This window comes from Solanum stenotomum, chromosome 6 (assembly GCF_019186545.1).
Source record: "Solanum stenotomum isolate F172 chromosome 6, ASM1918654v1, whole genome shotgun sequence".
Taxonomy (NCBI): Eukaryota; Viridiplantae; Streptophyta; class Magnoliopsida; order Solanales; family Solanaceae; genus Solanum; species Solanum stenotomum.
Window position 1 is genome coordinate 21,477,154 of NC_064287.1, and position 21,216 is coordinate 21,498,369.

Below are 21,216 nucleotides of genomic sequence, written 5' to 3' on the forward strand. Positions count from 1 at the left end.
AAATAATATGTACCATTGCACTATTATTCAATTTTCACATCTATAGAGCGATTTCTTGTTCATTAATTCAAGAAAAGAACTTAGTATCAAGAGTGTGTTGTTCGAAATTGTAAAATCTTTCAAGAAAATGACTTACCCGTTTTAAATCAAACACGACCTTCACTTCAGAAAGAGAGAGAGAGTGACGACCGGAGATGAGGAGGAAGATAATGGGGGAGAATGATCGGATTTTCTAAGGAAGAAGAAGAAGAGAAGAACGTTGAAGAGAAGAAGAAGAGAGAAAATTCTATTTTCTTTTAATATTTTTTTTTAAATTGAAAGTTTAAAATGTAGTGATTTTTTGAATTTTATAAAAGATTAGAAAGTTTTGAAAATGTTAATTTGTTCACAAAGTAACTTAATTACCTTTTTAAGTGGATTTGATCATTTTTTGATCAAAGAGTCACAAAAAACCAACGACTTATTGACACCTTTCATTTGATTTTCTCGTGTGACATTTAGCATACAGTAATAGTGCGCTTTGTGTTATTTGGTCTTTAACTAATCAGTTAGATGAAATTGTCCCATAAGGGAAAAGACTAGGTGGGTCCATAATGACATTATAAAGTAGTAAGTTGTGTTGAGGTGAGAAAACTTGTTGATGGTCCATCTCCATGGCAAATTTCAATTTTCATCGAAAGAGAAACAAAATGGAAAGTGCAGGTGTCATCCTGTCTCTTTCTCTTTCCACCGAACTCTTCGCAAGCCCCTTTTCTCTCCTCCACCTGTTCTCTTCTTCTCCCCATAAATTATATTTCCATTTCAATCAAATTCTGCTATTTTGTCACTGCAGAAATCATTACTTTCCCCTCAATTTCTCGTGTCTGATGAGTTTATATATATATTATGGCCATTACATTGATTTACCTTTTCGTCTTCTTCCACGTTTGCTTTTTCTTTGTTTCAGCATCACTTTCTGATTTTTCAATTCTTGATTACAATTTCGATTCCGATCCATTCAAAGCCGACTATGCACCCCCATCACCACCACCACCCTCTCCACCACCCCACCCTCCCTCACTCACATGCCATGAATTGCAAGGTATTGGCTCACTCAACACAACATGTCAGCTCAATTACAACGTCAATTTCACACGTGATGTGTACCTTGAAGGAACAGGAAATTTGTTTATTCTTCAAGGGGTTCTTCTCAGTTGCCAGGTTCCTTCTTGTTCCATTACCATTAACATAACCGGAAACCTTAAGCTTAAGGCCAATGCCAGAATTTTAGCTGGCTCGGTGTATATAGTGGCAGGAAATGCGAGTTTCATTAGTGGGTCCCTCATAAATGTAACGGGATTAGCCGGTGACCCACCGGAGCAATCAACCGGAACACCTAAGGATTATCAGGGTGGTGGTGGAGGCCATGGGGGTAGAGGGGCCAGCTGTGTTATGGATAATAAGAAGCTCCCAGAAGACGTTTGGGGAGGAGATACTTATTCTTGGAAGTCATTGGAACAACCTTTCAGCTATGGAAGTAAAGGGCAGAGTACTAATAAGGAGGATAATTATGGAGGTAATGGGGGTGGGAAGATCTGGTTGGACGTCAACAACGTTTTCGATGCTTGCGGAACTCTTTTGGCTGATGGAGGGGATGCTGGAATCAAAGGAGGTGGTGGCTCTGGTGGCAGTATTTACATCAAGTCCAAGAAAATGTAATATAATACAAACTTCTCTTGTTCTTTGTTGAGTATACTATTTTTCATTTAACGTCTATATATGCTGACATTACAAAAGATTTCTACACTACTAGTGCAGTTTGACTGTAGCATGTCACTTCTGAAGTTTTGCTGGTTACCAGCCAGTACCTGTTTATATAGGGAACTGGTTGTGTTTAGCTTTTAACTAACCATACAATGTACAATTTTCTTCACCTATACTTCGCCTTACACTTTACAGGCCAACTATGTTTGTCTGAAGATGGTATGCATGTTTTCCCATCATAAATATTGTCCCTCTGTCTTCTTTGACAATTGATTCTTGTTCTAGTGATAGAGACTTTTATTGCCAACCGTCGAGTTGGGAGGTTGAGTTATGTAGAGGGGAAGTTAAAACATTGTTAATCCTCTTGGAGGGGTAATCCCTATTTTAAACACAGAGTTGCTGGTTGAAGGTTCAATTAGACTAGTAGGAATATAAGCCTAAACATCTCTTATTGAGTTTCAATTTAAGGGGGTCATGCTTCCTTCATTAAATTAGAGTTTTTCTGAAGAGGTGTGGAAGGTATGAGGGAGTACAACTTGTTTTCCTAGGAGAGCTGGGGAAAAACTTTATCCCCTTTTTCGACCTAGAAACTGAAAAAGAATTCTAATTAGAGAAAAAGAAGAAGAAACTACAGGAGACCCTATCTTATTAAATGGAAAATGATGAGTTGAGCAAATAGAAATGCCAAATCATTGTAGATTTCATAGCAGAATTCTCTGTTGAAAGTTCCTCACATACTCTGGATTGGAGGCTTATAGCTCAATTTTACTGGGACAATCTATTCCCTGTTATATTTATCATTTCTGGATATACTCGAACTTAGCACCAAACCTGACAAAACCCACATGATTGCATGGTGTATCTGTTTAAGTATATGAAACCAAAAGCTAAAGTTGATGTCACGCAAATAAATATGAAGAGATGAAAACATTTTCTGAGTTTCTAATAAGCCAAAGGAACAAATCTCTAGGAGATATATCTTTACACAAAGTAACCATTACCGGGTGGCTGGTGTGAACATATTGTTGTCTTTTCCATTAGTGACTGTGGTCAATATCTTTGTATATCTTCGCTTTATTAGATTGATGGGAGATACCCCAATGTAGAAAGTATCTTAGCCTCTTTTGCCAAAAGCCAAGTGAAGCAGTTAACTGCCCCTGCCCCGAGGCTACCCCCTTGACGTAACACGGGACCTAGGATCACGAGTGACCCCAAGCTAACCCTGTAACTGGCATATATCAAGCATACTAAGAATAACTGAATAAAACATGTACTATTCAGAAGCTAAACAATAGATAACTGGAAAATGGGGAATACCCATCTAGTCTGAAGGTATAAAACATACTACAAATGGCATAGATCAAGCATACTGAGAAAAACTGAATAAAACATGTACTATGCGGAAGCTAAACAATAGATAACTGGAAAATGGGGAATACCCATCTAGTCTGAATGTATAAAACATACTACAAGTTTAATAACACTGAAAGTTCAAACTTAACAAGTCAAGCCGATACTACTACTATGTATGAAAAAGCCTCTAACTGAGTTGAGTTGTTGGGACATGCCCCAGCTAACTCTAACAAAAATGAAAACTGAATAAGAAGACTAAAATGAAAGCATGTCTATTGTCCTCGGAATATGAGGACTCACCACTGAAGCTGCTGAGTGCGGATCGAGAATCGATCTAAGCGCGATCTGGATGCTGAGTACCTGAACCTACATCATAAAAGGATGTAGCGTAGAGTATGCATCAGTACTTTGAAAGTACTGAGCATGCAGGATATAGATACTAAGCTGAACAAACATATATATAAGCTGAAACAAGGCATAACTGAGCAATACTGTAAACTGAGCAAGAATATACATACTGAAAACATAACTGAAATGCTGAACTGAATGCAATGACCAAGTACTAATCATGAACAAGACATGCTAAACTGAATTCTGAAGTACATACTGAAAATCGGTCAAATGCACTAAGAGTCTGACTGTGGGAGCTACTATTAACCGACATAAAATCACGTGAGCTAAACGTGGAGTTCGATGCATATGCCCCATCGAGAGGACCCAATATACCTTGCTAGGGGTATAAAGACATGACTGATGTGATCACTAATCTGATGCCCAAAAGAGGGGACTTATACTCTTACGGGGGCACGTAGTTCTGGGACTATGAGGGGTACGCTGAAACCTAGTCCAACTCAGTGCTAAGTCTATTCCCAACTTAATATGTATATGACACAAATGTAACTGGAATACTGAATAACTCAAAATACTAACATGCAATCTGTGAATGCAACATTTATGTACGGATAATGTGACATTCGAAATCTGGGGCATGATTATCTGTTTAACTGACCTAGCAAGTATAATCCATGAACTAAGAGAATTTATACAAACTAGGGTTCTGAGTTTCATACAAGGAACTAAACAACGTTTCCAAGAAACATGCTATGTTGATTTAGGATACTACCACAGCTAAATCACAGTATATATCCAAGGTTTTAAAAACCCTAAGTCTAATAATATATGGAGAATCAAGGAACTGGCTAAATTCTAGGGACCTAGTGGATGAAAGTAACTCACTAGTGAAATCCCACATACTTGGTAACGAAATCTACGGAGAAATCCCTCGATTTCGGGGCTGAAACTTGAAGCAAACCTTTTGACTATTCTTGGGAAAACTGGCGCCTCTTTCTTTTCTTTTCGCTCTAAGTTTGGATGATTTTTTGTGAATAAAGGTTTTGGTTAGGTTCTGACTAGATTATTAGGCTTAAGCGGAGTAAAACGACGTAGTTTAGGTATTAAACGATGTAGTTTAATGCCTAATGCATAGGGGAAAAGACCAAAACAACCCTGACTTAAAAGCTGACGAGGCCCTTCCACAGAGCCACTGACTGCCCGTCAAAGGGACCACGGCCCGTCAAGTGGGTCGTGGTTCTTGGCCAGGGTCTACTGGTTCTGGGAGGTCCATCCACGAGCCATACCACGGACCGTGTGAAGGACCACGGACAGTGAAGGCCACCGTGGTTCTTCACTTGGGCTGGGGGTCTACTGGATCAGGACGACAGACCCATCCACGGCCCGTCATCAAGACCACGGCCCGTGGAGGGCTCCGTGGTTTGATGCCTGAATCGTGGTGGCTCTGCCTCACATCCACGAGCCTTCCCACGGCCCATGAAGGGTCCCGTGGTCCAGCACACTTCTGGGTGGGTGTGAACCACGAGCATGTCGACGGATCATGGTTCCTTTCACTGTCCGTGAACCCTTCCGTGGTTCACCAAAATTTCGTTCAGGATTGTTAGGTGCTGAGGTGTTACATTAACTTTGTAAGGAATCTTTGGCTTCCAAATCATCTTCCTTGACACAGGAAAACCTAAGTAAAAGGGGTCATCAATTAGTCGCTGAGTGTTTTCTATGCGTGGAACAAACTGAGATAATCAACCATCTTTTTTTGCATTGCAAGTGGACAGACCAACTATGGAAGATGTTTATATGCCTAAAAGGGATCAGATGGGTTAAACTTGGAAGCATAGCGTGTGTCCTAAGATGCTGGAACAAGGATGGCATGGTAAGTAAGAAGGAGGAGAAATGGAAGATTATCCCGGCTTGTATTTGGTGGTCAGTTCGGATCGAGAGGAACAAGAGGTGTTTTGAAGGAGTACAAAGTAGTAGGGATGGCAATAGGGTGGTGCGGGGAGGGGGTGAGGCGGGTTGAGCTTAACCCGCATAATTTTTAATCCGCCCCGCCCCACATAACAACTTTTTTCATTTTCAACCTGCTCCACCCCGCCCCGCCCCGCCCCGCATAGACCCGCCCCGCATGAACCCACTCCGTATAACTTTTTTAATATTTTCTTTTTCTAGTTAAGTTTGATAATAAAAATAAAATTCATAAAAATAAATTCATTTTTTCATTAATTTAATAGGATAGTGACTTAAAATTTTATTTTTTAGAGGTCAATTGGAAACATGTAAGAAATTTTATTATTTTTTATTGGACCATTTTCATTTACTATCTTGAATATTTTTGTAGTTTTAAAGAAATTATATTAATATATAATGCTCTATCACTCTTATAACATGTAAGAAGTTAAAATTAGTTTGAACCCACATGAAATCACATATACCCGCAACCCGCCCCACCCCACATTAATTTTTTAAAAAACCCACTTCAACCCGCCCCGCACAATCTTAAACCCGTCCCGCCCTGCCCCATTGCCAAAGCAGCTTACAGATTCTTAATATGAATTGTTTAGGCCTATTTTTATTTTTGGTGTGAGCAAAAACTATTAGCTCAAACAGAAGATTTTTTTGATGTTTTAGACTTTTTGCAAGGATGCATGTTTGCTAAAGCAGTGGTTAAGTGAAACAAAGCGCTTAACCTGTTCCACAGCAACTTTCAAGGTATAAACAAAACAGACCTTAAGAGATTCTTTAACAATACTGATAAATATACTAATAAAAAACACTGATAAGCATATCTCAACAGTTAAACTTTGGATGAGGTGTTTTAAAAAACTTATCATGGATTTTTGGTCATTCTTGACCTCCGGATATTGACATACTAAGGGGTCTATAAAGATTTAAAAACCACTTCATCCAAACTCTTATGCTCTAACTATTTCACATAATATATTTTTTTGACTTTCGAGAAATTCATCTGGAACCAACTTTTTGGGCCAACCGTAACTTTTGGAACTCAGAGGTGGTGGGCCCGCCCTTCTACCCTTTTCCACTTTATTAAAGTTGGTAGAGTCTTAAGTTTGATTTCATGCCGGCCAAAAACAGAATATGTCCACATGTTTCGCCAAAGAAAATATTTAGGCTGACAGGTGTGAGGCGTATTTAAGACTTGATTAGATAACTAGTCCCTAACAATTTAATTTATATGAGGCGGTTTGCAAGAATTCAACAAAGCAAAAATCATTATCAAGTGATTATATGAGTGCCTTCTTATTGTACTTTTAGAAAATCACAATATAGTGTCCACAGTAAACTTTTCTGCTTTCAGTCTATCTAATACACTGCTTGCCTGATTAAGAGGGTATTTGAATTGGATTTTAAAAAAGGCTTATAAGATAAAAGTAAAGGGCCATAAGTTAGGATTACCCAACTTTTAGCTTCTTTTTTTCATACTTTTTGGGCCTAAAAATAAGCCAATCCAAACACCCTCTAAAATTCTAGTGTGGATTGTCATTCTTTTATGACAAGTCTCCCTATATGCTACATTTTGGTATTGTTTAAGTTATGCTATCCGATGAGTGAGGACATATCTCTTTGAGGTAGTATCATGTGTTCAAAGTTGACTTTCTTTCTAAGCAGGATAGGAGGTGGCAAAATAAGTGCTTCTGGGGGTAATGGATTTGCTGGAGGAGGTGGTGGAAGAGTTTCTGTTGAAGTTTTTAGCAGGCATGACGACTCAGAGTTCTTTGTTCATGGTATGACTAATAAAAAATAGAGTTTATACTTCTCTGTCATTGATTCATAAGTCATGTTTTCTGAGAATATTGCTTTGAATGAAAGCCATCTTTGGTTTGAGGATAGGGTTTTAAGTATTATAATATTGTGGAATCTTCAACTGAATATAAGGTTGTAGAGCATTAATAATATTTCGAAGCTGCAACATTTTTGTCAAATCAATTATGCTTCAACTGAATATACAGTAGTAGAGCATTAATAATATTTTGCCAGCTTCGATTTGTTTATCAAATCAATCATGCAGAGAGATGCAGAAGTCATGCATATCTCCTAGAGGACCAAATATGAATGTGAAGGAAGACTGCATAAATCGAGGTTTTAAGTCTTTGCTAAATGGATGTAGAAGCAAATTGCCCACCCATTTTGGATGGTAAGGATTTCCAACTTGTTGCAAGTCTTTGCTAAAGAGTGTAAAAGCAAATTGCCTGCCCATGTTGGAGGGTAAGGATTTTCGGTAATCGAAAGGCAATCTTAGAGCCACACTCTATCTACTCATCTGCCTACCCGAGGTATAGAGATTTCTTGTCACTTTAGATCAGTCCAGTGTTTAACACTTGATGCACTTTGAAAGTTAGCAGCAAATTTTCTTCAAGAGTCCAGCCTTCTAGAATCCTTTCCTTCTCCTGACGCTGAACCACAGAATAGCTCTTCCCAATGTGTTTTCTACTTGTCGATACTTAGAAATTCCCTCTTTTTTTTAAATAAGCTAAATGGAATTGCTTTGAATTACTAGGATAAGTGTGTACCATAAGGTAAAATTTAATCACTTATCATTTGTTATTATTTTTCAAATCTTAGCACGACCAAATCAGGAAACTCCCACTAATAAGCATTTACACTATGGTAGGACCTCCTTAGGAGGTATAAGGTTTTCATTAGGTTCTCCAAGCACAAATACCTTTGTTTAAGAAAACATTTTTGGTGTATGAAGTCTAATTTTGAGGATCTATCACATATGTGAACCTCCTTTTTGTGTCAATTTTGGGGACTATGTGAGGACCTGGTTTCTGTTCTCTTATTCTAGTTTCTCTTTCTCCCTCTGGCATAGATTAGAGCTTTTATTTCAGGGAAAATGGCCAGATCTATCCCTTTACTTTAAAGCATTATCTACATTTAACTTCTGTCTGAAATATAAGAGAAAAATATTAGTGAACATTATTACATTGAGACCCAATTTATAGACACTACATTACTCTTTTTCCAACTAGGACACTACATTACAATCATTTTTCAAGTAGGATTCTATATACTATTCTTGTTCCTACTCCTATTCTTACACTCCTCAAGCTGGTGCATTCAAGTCATATGTACCGAGCTTGTTACAGGTGTGATTAATACGAGGACCAGTGAGAGACTTGGTGAAGATATCTTCAAGAAAATTGGTAAGGATTGCTTTGGACATCTGGGCGACCTCAGTTGAAAAGGAACAATTGAAAAAATATCGGAAACTTGCAAAAAATATATGAGTTGTCTCAAAATCATGAGATGAGTAGATTGTGAACAAAAAAGACACCAAAAAACTAGCTAGAACAGGCTCATTCCGGCGAGTGGTCAGATCTCGTCGAAGGTGATGATCTCCTGGGAGACGCGTGGGAGGTTGATTCAACGGCGCCGGTAAAGTAGAAAATATGAGCATTTCAGAAAGTTGCAATCCCAAGAGGTATATCTTGCAAATATAGTGCTGCCAATCTTTCTACGGTCACAGGGAAGATCTTCAAATATCTTCTTATCCTTTCCATATATCCCAGTACTTGTGAGAAAACCACAACTTTACTCTTTTTGTTATACATCAATCAGAACCTTCACCATTTGTACGTGACTAGTCACTTGAATACTCGAAATTCACCAGAGTTATTTATTTGTGCAGAGTAGTTGAGACATGCATTGCATCGTTTATAGATTCGACAGACAACTTCATCATATCTATTCTAAAACTAACCTCGACTCCATTACTACATAGATAATTTAATCAAAATTATGATCAAATCTCTCTTGAAACTCGTGTCAGTCTCATTAAACATTTCTGACCTCTCTCTGATGAGTCTACCTATTCTCTCTCTTCTCCAGTCTCGAAAATTCCTACCATGAGAGATCATCGAAGGGAAGAGTAAGCTTAAACCTAGATTATGGCAATGAGAAATGCCTTTGATTTCCCTTACAGGTGGAAATGGAGAGACAAACATACTTTGTGGTTGGCACCAAGTTCGTCAAACTGGTGGACTTGTGGAAAGGAACGAAGCTTTACTAGAAGAATCAAAGCCGATGAGGATAATATAAGGTGGTTTTGTGAGGTTGATGAAAGCAACTGAGGGGAAGGGAAATCTGGGTGGAAGATGGGGAAGGAAGGTACAATCTTATGTGTATACTTACCGAAGCTTCAAAAGATTTGGAAGATATGCAAGGCTAGAATCTTGGTTGGGAAATATTAGGGGTTAGTTATAATCCAGGAGCGGATAAATGAGTGGAATGGATGGATATAACAGTAACACTACTGAATTTTGTGGAGAGAATCGGAAAACAGTGCAGTGTAGAAGACAAAGTCATTCATTGAAGTAACAGAAGTGAAATAGTGTCTGGATATTGAAGTGAAACTGGTCAAAAATAAAGAAGAAAAAGAGGAAGAGATAGAGGTGGAAATCGATTCAATAGACAAAAGGATGGAGAACTTGAGCATATGTCTGGTAGGAGCCGTAAACAAGCTTAATCCCAATAACTGGCATACACTACATGATTGGTTTTAAAGATTGTGTAAGGTAGTGACACGAATCAAGGTCCGTTAAATACAGGATGGTCGTTTTCTGTTTGAGTTCCCGTCCAAGCATGAGGCAGAAAAATAATTAAGGCAAGGGAGTGTCGGTACTGAAGGGGAGAAGATTAATCCTGAAATGGTCGTCACAGATGACAAACATAGTCGAAGAAGTGCAAGAACCAATGGATGATTGTAGAGGGAATGCCATTGCATGTGTAGTCCGAATCTATCTTCTGAACCATTAGAGTCAGACTTGGGGGTGATGAAGAAACAAAAAGGTTGGTACATTTAAATAGGCTCGAGTATGTGTAAGCAAACCAATGGTGATACACCAAGAAAATTGGGTATCGTCGTCAATGGGTGGAAATACAATGTGAAAATCAAGAAAAGACGAGTCGACGAGGATTGAAAAGGCTCAAAGGACAGTTCCCCGCAAGGGGGTGTTCATCAGCGACAGAGTAGTGAACCATTGTGCCAGAAACTTCGGTCAAGGGGTAATAGGCGTATTGACTCAAAGGTACACGTGGAGGAAGAGATTTGAAATTTGTAAAAAACTAAACTGCATACTAGCCAACAGCTGGTTCAAAGACGGACACAGGAACGGTTCAAGAGAATAAGTGAACTGAGCCACAGATGACAGAAGTGCCCTAGATTGAGTCTGGATTGAAAAAAGAAGGCTCCACATAGAAGAAACCCAATATAGGGAAAGTTTTAAAGATGGAGGAACGGAGAGTTCAGAGATTACACAACCTGAGCCCAGAGCAACCAGCAAAAAGAAGAATAATCAGCTGAAATAAAAAAAAGTCACACTGTAGTCTGAATTCTGATAGTAACAAGGGGGAAGAAGTGCAAAGCAATAATTCATTGAAGATGAAGATTTTGAGTTGGAATAATAGGGCGTTGAACAAACCAACAAGAGGAGGGACATTAAAATGTTAGTACCGCGATATTCTGCACTTTCAAGAGACAATGATTAGGGATTTTTCGAACTCCTTAGTGAGGCAAATATGGGAAATAGATGGGCTTCTTGGGCAGAAATCAAAGCAGAAGGAAGCAAGGGAGGAAAAGTGATATTATGTGATAAAGGCAGTAGAGAATGGCTGCTAAACAACAGGGTATCTTTTCCATGTCGTGTTTGTTCAAAAGTTTGATAGAAAATCTCAGGTTGTATTTCACAAGTATGCCCTAGTTAAAACTCAAGCCCTGGGGCCGATGGCTTCAGTTTGACTTTTTACCAAAAAACTTGGAGCATTATCAAAGAGGACTTAATCAGAGATATGAACTACTTTTAACAAACCTACAAGTTTTTCAGAGCTTGCAATGCCTCTTCATATGGCCTTGGTTCCAAGAAAAAAAAAAGGTGCTGAAGGCTAATACACCTCAGACCAATAGTCTTGTTAGAAGTGTGTATAAAATTATGTACATACTTCTAGTTGAGAAGTTGAAAAGCGTGATGTGGAATTTGGTTTCTGTGCAGCAATCTGCATTGAAGGAAGGCAAATTACAAATGAATCCCTCATGCCAATGAGGTGCTGGACTGGAGGTTTACAAGGGGAACCAGGTGTTTTATGTAAACTAGATGTGGAGAAGGCAGACAACCATGTCAATTCGGTGATTCTTATTTAGCACATTGCAACAGATGGATATTGGAGAACTTCATAAAAAAGCAGATGGGTTTCTGAGAAAGGTGGCTGTGCTGGATAAAATTCTGTGTCACAACAATTAGAAATCCCATTTTAGTTAATGGACAACCAGTGGGATTTTTTTCCTGCACAAAGTGGGTTTGAGGCTGAGGCAAGACGATCCTATATCACATTTTCTCTTCATCCTGGTTATGGAAGCTATCAATAGAAGATAGAGAAAGCCATCCAATATCAGTGGATTAAGGGCTTTATGTAGGGTCAAAACAGGGGACACAATCACTGTTCCCCACCTTTTTTTCCTTATGATAGATTGATATTCTATGGTGCTGAGCGAAGTTAGATGAGATACATTAAGTTGCTACTCATTATTTTTGATACAAAATCTGGATTACTCATTAATCTTTACAAATCAGTCATCCATCCAGTAAATGTAGTAAAAAATGTGTTGGGGCCGGCAGAAATATTGGGATGCAGCATTTGTACTTCCCTATCATATATCTTGGATTGCCATTGATACATTAAGTTGCTACTCATTATTTTTGATACAAAATCTGGATTACTCGTTAATCTTTACAAATCAGTCATCCATCCAGTAAATGTAGTAAAAAATGTGTTGGGAAATATTGGGATGCAGCATTTGTACTTCCCTATCATATATCTTGGATTGCCATTGTGAGACAAATATATAAAATCACGTCAGTGTGGCAGGGAATAATTGAGAAATTTAAGAAGAAACTGGCCACATTGCAGCCACAATACTTATTTTTGGGCGGGGAATAACTTTTGACTAATAGTGTGTTGGACAACATTTCATCCTATTTTTCCCAATTCCAGGAAAGGTACTTCCTCGTCTGGACAAAATAAGGAGGAGGTTTTCCTTGGGAGGGCATAGTTCTCTAACATAAGTTTCATTTGGTTAAGGATTATTTTGCCCAAGGAAAGGGGAGGTATAGCGATCAGGGACTTAATACTTCACAATAAAAGTTAATTGATGGAGTGGCTGTGGAGATATAGTAACTATGAGGAGGCCTTGTGGAAGAGAGTAGTGCCAGATAAAACATTGCGCAGAGGTTGACACTCTAAAATAACAGCAGTCCCACATGATGTGAGTCTGTGGAAACATATAAGCAAGCTATGGGATGATTTTAATGACAAAGTGAAAATACAGGTAGATAATGAAGAAAATACCTTATTTTGGCTAGACAGATGGAATAGAAACAGGGTTTTGAAAGAAGAATCTCAGGTAGTGTCTGGTTTTGTTAATGATCCTAAAGCGTCAGTAAAGCAGCTCCGGGAGAATAACTCCTGGAACATTAGTTTCAGGAGATAATGCCATGACTGGGAAATTTAAGAGATACTGGGATTTATGGCCAAAATTCAAGACATTCAGGTGCAACAACAAGAAAAGGATAGACCGATATGGGGGTCAAAGGCCAGGGTACCTTCACAGCCAAGGAGTTGTATGAGCAAATGGTCAGCAGAGGCAATATCATGGAAGATTGCAAGATTGGCTTATGAAGCTGATGTGGAGAACCAAATCATCTACCAAGGTAGCATCGTTCAGCTGGTTGGCAGTTCAAGGACCCTACCTAACATGAAGCATTAAAGAAGAGGAGAATAGTTTCGTGCAGCAGGTGTTACGTGTTTAAAGAAGATAGTGAGAGTGTAGACCATTTATTTATATTCGGTACAGTAGCCAGGAATATGGGGGATCTGTTCAGCAGTATTTATGTATAAGTTGGGCAATGCCAAAGGAGTGTGAAGGAAGTTAGTCATTTGGAATGGCTTCAGAGTTGGAAAATCCACCAGATGCATCAGGAAGATGATACCTCAGCGTATTATTTGGAGCAAATAGAATGGAAGAAAGAAGAGATGCTTTGAAGGAACTTCAACTCCCATGCACACACTAAAATGTAGATGCTTACTTTCATTCTCAAAAAAAATCTAGACACTTAATCCTTTTGCTTCGAGTAACTCTTCTGATGTTATTTCACATCTGGAAATTTGTGGATCATGGTATCTTTGTTTCCCTATCCATGATGGCTGTATTTGAATATGTTGTATTGTGGGTAGGGTCTCACTGTGTCAGTACTTTTCCTTTTTGTTGTTTGACAGGGGGAAGTAGTTTTGGATGTCCCACAAATGCAGGTGCTGCAGGGACGTTCTATGATGCTGTTCCTCGAAGACTCATTGTTAACAATCACAACTTGTCAACAGATACTGATACGCTTCTCTTCGAGTTTCCTAATCACCCTCTCTGGACAAACATTTATATTCAAGATCATGCACGAGCTACTGTTCCTCTACTTTGGAGTCGTCTACAGGTCATTCATATCTTTTGTTCTTGTGAATAAGTGCTTCAACTTACAACATAAGGATGTTTTGCTTCTATGTCAGAACGAATTTTGGATTTGACAGATGTCAAAGCAGTGAGTTGACTGCCCATTGACCATATCTAGACTTTTTCTTCATTTAAAACTTTTGAGTGACTTGGGCATGTTGTGGTGTTGTTTTAGTAGCCAATCCCTAAGGAAGCAATATATGTGTAAGAATCAATTGAATGAAATATTGGCTCTAAACGGAGTTGTTAAATAGATAAAACCAAATAAAGACACCCGAAAAGTGGGTTCATTTCTTCCTAGCTCAGTTTTTCAACCCCATTGGGAAAATGGGTATGAATATCTAGAAGTTGTATAAACACTAGTGTCACAACCTCCCTATCCTTTTTGTGTCCTTTAGCACTTCCTTTTGTATTTTTTTCTTGGATGACCATGGTGTCTTTTGTCTTTCTTACTGCTATTTCCTTTTTATGCCTTTCTGGTTTGTTAGGTACATATTATGGTCCAGGAAGGGAAGCCTAAGTTCATAATTTGAAAATTGAATATGATATCTTAGTTTCTAGTTGGCTTCCTTCTACCACCATGCATTTAGATTTGAGTGTTAATCTTAGTTGGTGGTATTTGAAGTTGATATGCTACTTGTCATTTAGGTTCGAGGACAACTTAGTTTATCACATGGTGCCATTTTGTCCTTTGGGCTTGTACATTATGCTTTATCAGAATTTGAATTGCTGGCTGAAGAGCTCTTGATGAGTGACTCAGTAATTAAGGCAAGTATGTTCTCTAGTGTTTTACCCTCCTCTTTTTATTCCAGTAAAAAAAAGAGGCACACCCCAAATTTTCTTTTTAATTGTTCTTTCTCTTTTCAATTTATGTCTAGAACATATTTGTTGGTGTTATATTTAATAGATTACAAATTTCTAGATCTATGGGTCGTTACGAATGTCTGTCAAAATCCAGTTGATGTTGAACTCAAAGATGCTTATAGATGGTGATGGTGATGCAATTGTTGCAACATCTTTACTTGAAATGAGCAATTTAGTGGTGCTAAAGGTAACTCATTCCTTTACCCTACTCTTATCATTTTGGTTATATTTTCTTTGTTTGTTACCCATCAAAACATATTGGCTTTAGGGATCCTCTGTGATACAATCAAACGCAAATTTGGGAGTTCATGGACAAGGTTCACTGAACTTAACTGGACCTGGAGATATTATTGAAGCACAACATTTGGTTTTGTCCCTGTTCTACAGCATAAATGTAAGGCTCTTTGTCTACTTAATGCTTGTACCTTTTAAGTGCAACATCTGCCTTTTCTTCTTCTGCCAAACATAAGTTTATACTATCCTCATCTAAATCTTCTGAACCAGTATTCATTCAGATCTTGCTATTCAACTTGCTCTGAAACCAGATGAATATCAGGATATTTCGCAACTTAATCGTTGGGTGTTCCATACCAATTGAATTGTTCTAATATAAAACTCATTGAACTGTATTTACCATTTTAGCGGTTAGTGAAACTATTTGTACCATACTAGGTAAGAAAAGAAACATCTATAATGTTCTTTGTGCGGCATGAAGCAGCGATTGAAGCTATTCTGCATCTTGAGTTGTCTTTTCAGAAATGTTTCTGTTTCAATGATGAAAGAAACAAGTCCACTTATACGGGATTTGCAAGCTTAGGCAGTCCCCTAATAAAGGAAGAGGGCCGCAAAAGATTACGATCAGTGTAAAAAGAGTACAACTATGATGAATGATTGATAAAGAGTATTCATAGAGCTGACTCGAACTAATTTAGAATTGCTGAATAATTGATGTCACGACCCAAATTACTCCCTAGCCGTGATGCTACCCGACTATCTCAAGACAGGCGAACCTAGTAATAATTAACCAAAACCAATACACGTGGAAGCATTGATTAAGTCTTAACATATGAAATACCATAAAAGACCATGAATCTGATACAAGTGCGGAAGCTATAAATCCCAAAGCATAATACTTAATATCTCCAAGACCAGGTGTCGCATTGTCACGAGAATAACTAGAAGAAAGTACAAGAGTCAACTAATACAGAGTACCAATAGATAAGAAATAACAATAAGATAAGGGACGTAGTGGCCACTATTGCCACAAAGCTGGAACTCACGAGCTGTGCTGAAACTGGGATTCAAAAATGAACAGAAGTGCAACAAGTGTAGTGTGAGTATGAAAGTCAACGTGTACCCAGTAAGTCTCATTGTCCGTTCTCAAAAGTTTAAATGTCCTTCCACACACACCAAAAAATACAAGTAGGGATCATTTTATGAACTTGTCTGATGAATTTATCAACTTTCCAAGAGTTCCAACTAATGTAAGCATCCTTTAAACTAGCAGAGGCATGACCCAACTCAAACCAAAAATAGCAAAAAAACAAATTCCAAAATTCAGCAGTCACTGGGCAATGAAGAAATGGATGTTGTTAGTCTCATAAGCTTATTGGCACATGAAGCATCTATGGACTGTTGTCATGCCCCTTTTCCTGCGGTTGTCCTGAGTGAGACTGGCCTCATGAAGAACTATCCAGATGAAACATAGGACCTTGGGAGGGACTTTGGTCCTCCAAATGACGGACTCTACGGTCCTCACATGTTACCTTCTCAATCTGGCTCAATAGTCCCACATCTCTATACCAACTCATACTATACAGTCCACACAATATTAAACACCCGATCCCAACAACATCTGAACATCAGACTCACAGGGTCCACAATGTTCATATCAGAGCTCTACAACAATAACATATCAGAAATAAGGAGCACATAAATAGATAATATTACAAAGGCATATCAATGCTCAAAAAGAGAATTTCAATAGATTCTGAGATAGCAAATGATTTTTTGGCATATAATAAGTCTAAATTCATCAGAAGACATAAATATTATGCTTAGTTCATCAAAACACAGATGAAGAATGCGAGGCTGAAATCTAGCATTTCAAGTATATTCCATTTTACACCCGATAGTCGTATATAAGCTCGTCACAACATGTGTATGCTATTCCCACACAACTCTCAATTAGCACGTAAGTTGGGGAAAATTCCCTATCAAAGTCTTAACTTACCACAAGAGAGCTTTCAACCTTTTTTGACCGCGTCCAAATGACTCAACACTAGCCAAAAAATAATTACAAACTTTTAAACAAAGCTAAAGGATGGATAACCATAATTTAATATGCGGTCTAGGTCAAGGTCAACCCAATAGTCAAACCTGAGCCCCAAGTATTTCTGATCCTACTATCTATATTCCTACTCATATATAGAATTTTGATATATGAGTAGGACTATATATGAGTAGGAATATAGATAGTAGGACCAGAAATACCTGCTAAGGCTAAAAGTCTAAAACATGATGTATTTTTGATGATGGGGTTGGATGGGGACACAAATTCTACCTTTGTGGGGGAGTGTGTACCAAGTTCTATCAAACAGACACTTTGTACTCTGTTTTGGCTTGATCTTCTAGTTTCAGACATTGTGTAAAGGGCTTATGTCTTCACGTGAACTCAGGTTTTTAGATTTGTAAGGTAGTCTGAGATTCTTTGCCTTAATCTTTCGTCTTTGGCTGATGCTACTTTTGAATTTAATTTGCTTATGAAACTTGAAATCCTAATACAGCATAAGTAATGATCTGTGAGCATGCTAATGACAGTATTTCTCTGTTTATGTGTGAAGGTCGGTCCTGGGTCTATTTTGCGTGGTCCCCTTGAAAATGCAGGTGTTAATCACACGTAAGGCACAACTATCTACAGCTAGTTTTTTTTGCTGGACTCATTGTTTTCAGCAAGATATTATTCGCAATTGCAGGAAAGCGAGACTTTTTTGTGGACAGGCGAATTGCCCAATTGAATTGATATACCCCCCTGAGGACTGCAACGTGAATAGCTCACTATCTTTTACTCTTCAGGTATATTTGCTAATCAAATTCATCACTCAAGGGTGATATCTTTCATCTTTATGCCTATATCTGTTTAAGTAGCTTTTGGCATTGACTGCTGTTCTGTATTCCAGATGATTTGAACAAAATTGATCTGTTTTATTCGTGTAGGTCTGTCGTGTTGAAGATGTTTTGGTTGAGGGCTTCTTAGAAGGGTCTGTTGTTCATTTCCATTTGGTTAGAACAGTTATTGTAAAATCTACAGGATCAATAAGTGTCTCTGGGCTAGGTATGCCTTTTCTCATTTTCCTTCCCTTGTTTGTTATCTTTTCCCTTCTTGTAAGTTTTCATGTTTCTGTTGAACAAGAAAATCTTTTTGTATGTACATGGAGCTTAAAAGAATACAATTTTCTATCAATTACCTTTTCACTCTTGTAGTCCAGATTCAGAGCTAAATGATGTTTCTTGATATGAAGGTTGCACCGGAGGGTTGGGCAGTGGTGTGCTCTTGCCTAATGGCCTAAGCAGTGGTGCCGGACATGGTGGAAAGGGTGGTGATGCATTTTATAATGGCAGCTATATCAGGGGTGGTATTTCATATGGTGACACAGGTTTGCCTTGTGAACTCGGTAGCGGAAGTGGAAACCATAGTTTGCCTAGTTCAACTGCTGGTGGTGGCATAATTGGTTAGTGTTTAGAATTTTTTTCATTAATCTCTTTGTTTCTTGACTTAAGTTATCCTCTGGTTTTTATGGCGATACCACCCAAACTAACCTGCAGAAAATAATCTCAATATAACTGCCTAAAGTAATTGAATGCTGTTTGAGTTTTTCTGGTAGGTTTTTGTAAAGTCACACGCATAGAACATATTTTTTTTATCCACAGTGGCAGATTACATTTTTTACCATCCTGGATCTTCTTGGGCTTTTGTTGTTTAATGTTATATTGAAATTTGCTATCAGAGATTTACGGCTGAGAAAGCCTATTCCAATGAGCTGATGAACTCCTTGAGAAGAGATGCTTGTTGCAGTTTACATTAAAGGGCAAGCTTACACGTAAACAAATCTTGCAGTTGAGGAATGGCCATACAACAGTAACAACAACAACATACCCAGTGTTATCCCACAAGGTGGGGTTTTGGGAGGTAGAGTGTGTGCAGACCTTACTCCTACCTCGTACACATAGAGAGATTGTTTCCGATAGACCCTCAACTCAAATAAAGCCTGCCAAACAGTTTGAAAAGGGGATGCAGATTCTCGCCCGGAATAACCTTGCAGTCCTTTCACTGGGTATGTTGTTGTAATAACCTTGCAGTCCTTAAAAAGAAGGCCTCTATCACCCTTCCTAAGAAGTAAGTATCAGTCTGAGTCTTAGCCACCAGGCAACAGAAGGTAACCAAATGGTTCTCCTTCTTCGGGAAACTCAAATTTGCTACCACCAACTCAAAAGCTTTAGCAAAATTTAAAAATGTGAACCCTCCTTCGTTTCAATCCCCAAAACCAAAACCTCCATGCACATCATCATAGCCCCTACAGGTTGTCCCGATGAGATCATTGAAATCCCCTCCTACAAATTGCTTCTCAGTGGGTGGAATACTTCTCACAAACTCATCCAAATCCTCCCAAAAATGCTTCTTGACCTCCTCGTCAAGCCGCTTGTGGTGTGTATGCTAATAATGCTCAATGTCAGCCTTCCCACAACTAACTTAATCAACATAATCCTATCATTAACCCTCCCGACCTCTACCACTTACTCCTTAAGATCCCTGTCAACCAAAATGAATACTCCATTCTTATTCCTCACCTCTCACAGAGTACCACGCCTTAAATCCTTCCACATCCCAAGCCTCAGTACCTACCCTGCTACCCACTTGGGTTTCCTAGACACAAGCTATATTAATCTTCCTCTTCCTAAGGATCTTTACTAACTCTATGGATTTCCCCGTTAGTGACCTTATGTTCCACAACCCTAATCTCAGCCTAGATGCTCCCTAAACACACTTACCACCCTTGACCCTCACCTCTATCCCCGACCGACAACATGACCTTGGTCTACTATCACAAATCAAAGCCACTAAAGCAGATGAAACTAATCAAGGAAATTATAAATGCAATAAGGGACCACAGGCCAGAATCAACAAGAAAATACAAGTAAGCAGGCAAGCAAATTTTTGAGAATTGGTAAACATGTAAGCAGGCAAGCAAATTGTCATGACCCAATTTAAGACCGTGACCGGCACTAAGGGGGAGAATCCCAAAGCAAGCCTTAATAGAAATTTACAGAAAACCGAGCAGAGTTTCCTTTGCTTTTGGGGCTATCCAATTTTTCCATGTCACAAAAACCAGCAACACAACTACAACACCCCTAAATCAGGACAGACTATCCATCTATATCTAATCGACATGCAATGATACCATTTCATCTCCAGAATACAAAATAAAGTTCAAAACTAGTCACAAGACTGCAAAACGAAGGAATAGTCATGACTCTAATAAAGGAAATGACAATGGAGCGACTCTAAGAGTTTCAAAGAAAATGAACCATAGCAATTTAAGATCCCACACAAAGTGGCCTGTTTTGTGTGGTTACTGGCTAAGGAAGTGGTGTTAACACAGGAGAATTTGATGAAGAGGGGGATTACACTGTGTTCCTGCAGAAACAGTCAATCACTTGTTCATCAAGTGCAAGGTCACTGGCCAATTGTGGAGTCTATTCCTAAGGCGCAAAAACATCTCATGGGTCATGCCTGGTAGAATTACAGAGGCCTTATACAGTTGGGAAGAAGCAGGATTACAAGCAAAGAACAGAAGCAACTGGAGAATCATTCCTGCTACTATTTGGTGGACTGTCTGGAAAGAGAGAAATCTTAGAGTTTTTGAGAATAGGGAGAGTAATATGCAACAAGTAAAATTGAATTGTATTCTAACTCTATGTTTTTGGTGTAATCAGATCTACTCTAATGACACTGTCTCTATCAATGATGTTTTAGACTCATTATAGGGATAGGACAGTGCCTTTAGAGTTCATTATGTAAATATGGCTTCAGTACAACCCATGTACTGATTTAAAGAAATAGAAACAGTTACCAATCTCAAAAAAAAATAAAAAATCTCTTGCCACGCGAAGCAATGTGGAGCTCACCAGATACTACCAATTAACACTCTTTAGATAATGAAACCCTTGCTACCATCGTCTGAGTTCTCTGTTAAAACATATAGCGAGGAGTGAGACGCTAGCTCAGTGAGTAATAACACTTAACCACAACCGTTTTAATGAGGGACAAGTAAGAAAATATGCTAGTTTGATAATCAAAATCATAAAGTAAATGCCTTTTTAGAAAACAATAA

At 38.5% G+C, this 21,216-nt stretch overlaps 1 protein-coding gene across 3 annotated transcripts in view; it reads left to right on the forward strand.

Moving 5' to 3' along the window:
• The first annotated feature begins 685 nt into the window (after positions 1 to 685).
• LOC125866815 (uncharacterized) overlaps positions 686 to 21,216 on the forward strand; it is a 38,894-nt gene continuing 18,363 nt past the window's right edge. Inside the window, exons 1-10 of one of the 3 annotated variants that reach the window (XM_049547174.1) lie at positions 686 to 1,694; positions 7,072 to 7,187; positions 13,735 to 13,943; positions 14,609 to 14,728; positions 14,883 to 15,011; positions 15,093 to 15,218; positions 17,668 to 17,723; positions 17,800 to 17,899; positions 18,041 to 18,158; positions 18,346 to 18,555. In XM_049547174.1, the coding sequence (XP_049403131.1) occupies positions 886 to 1,694; positions 7,072 to 7,187; positions 13,735 to 13,943; positions 14,609 to 14,728; positions 14,883 to 15,011; positions 15,093 to 15,218; positions 17,668 to 17,723; positions 17,800 to 17,899; positions 18,041 to 18,158; positions 18,346 to 18,555 (1,993 nt within the window). In that variant the 5' untranslated portion in view covers positions 686 to 885. The remainder of the gene's footprint in view (positions 1,695 to 7,071; positions 7,188 to 13,734; positions 13,944 to 14,608; positions 14,729 to 14,882; positions 15,012 to 15,092; positions 15,219 to 17,667; positions 17,724 to 17,799; positions 17,900 to 18,040; positions 18,159 to 18,345; positions 18,556 to 21,216) is intronic. The other 2 variants (XM_049547173.1, XM_049547172.1) reach the window with 2 other exon arrangements.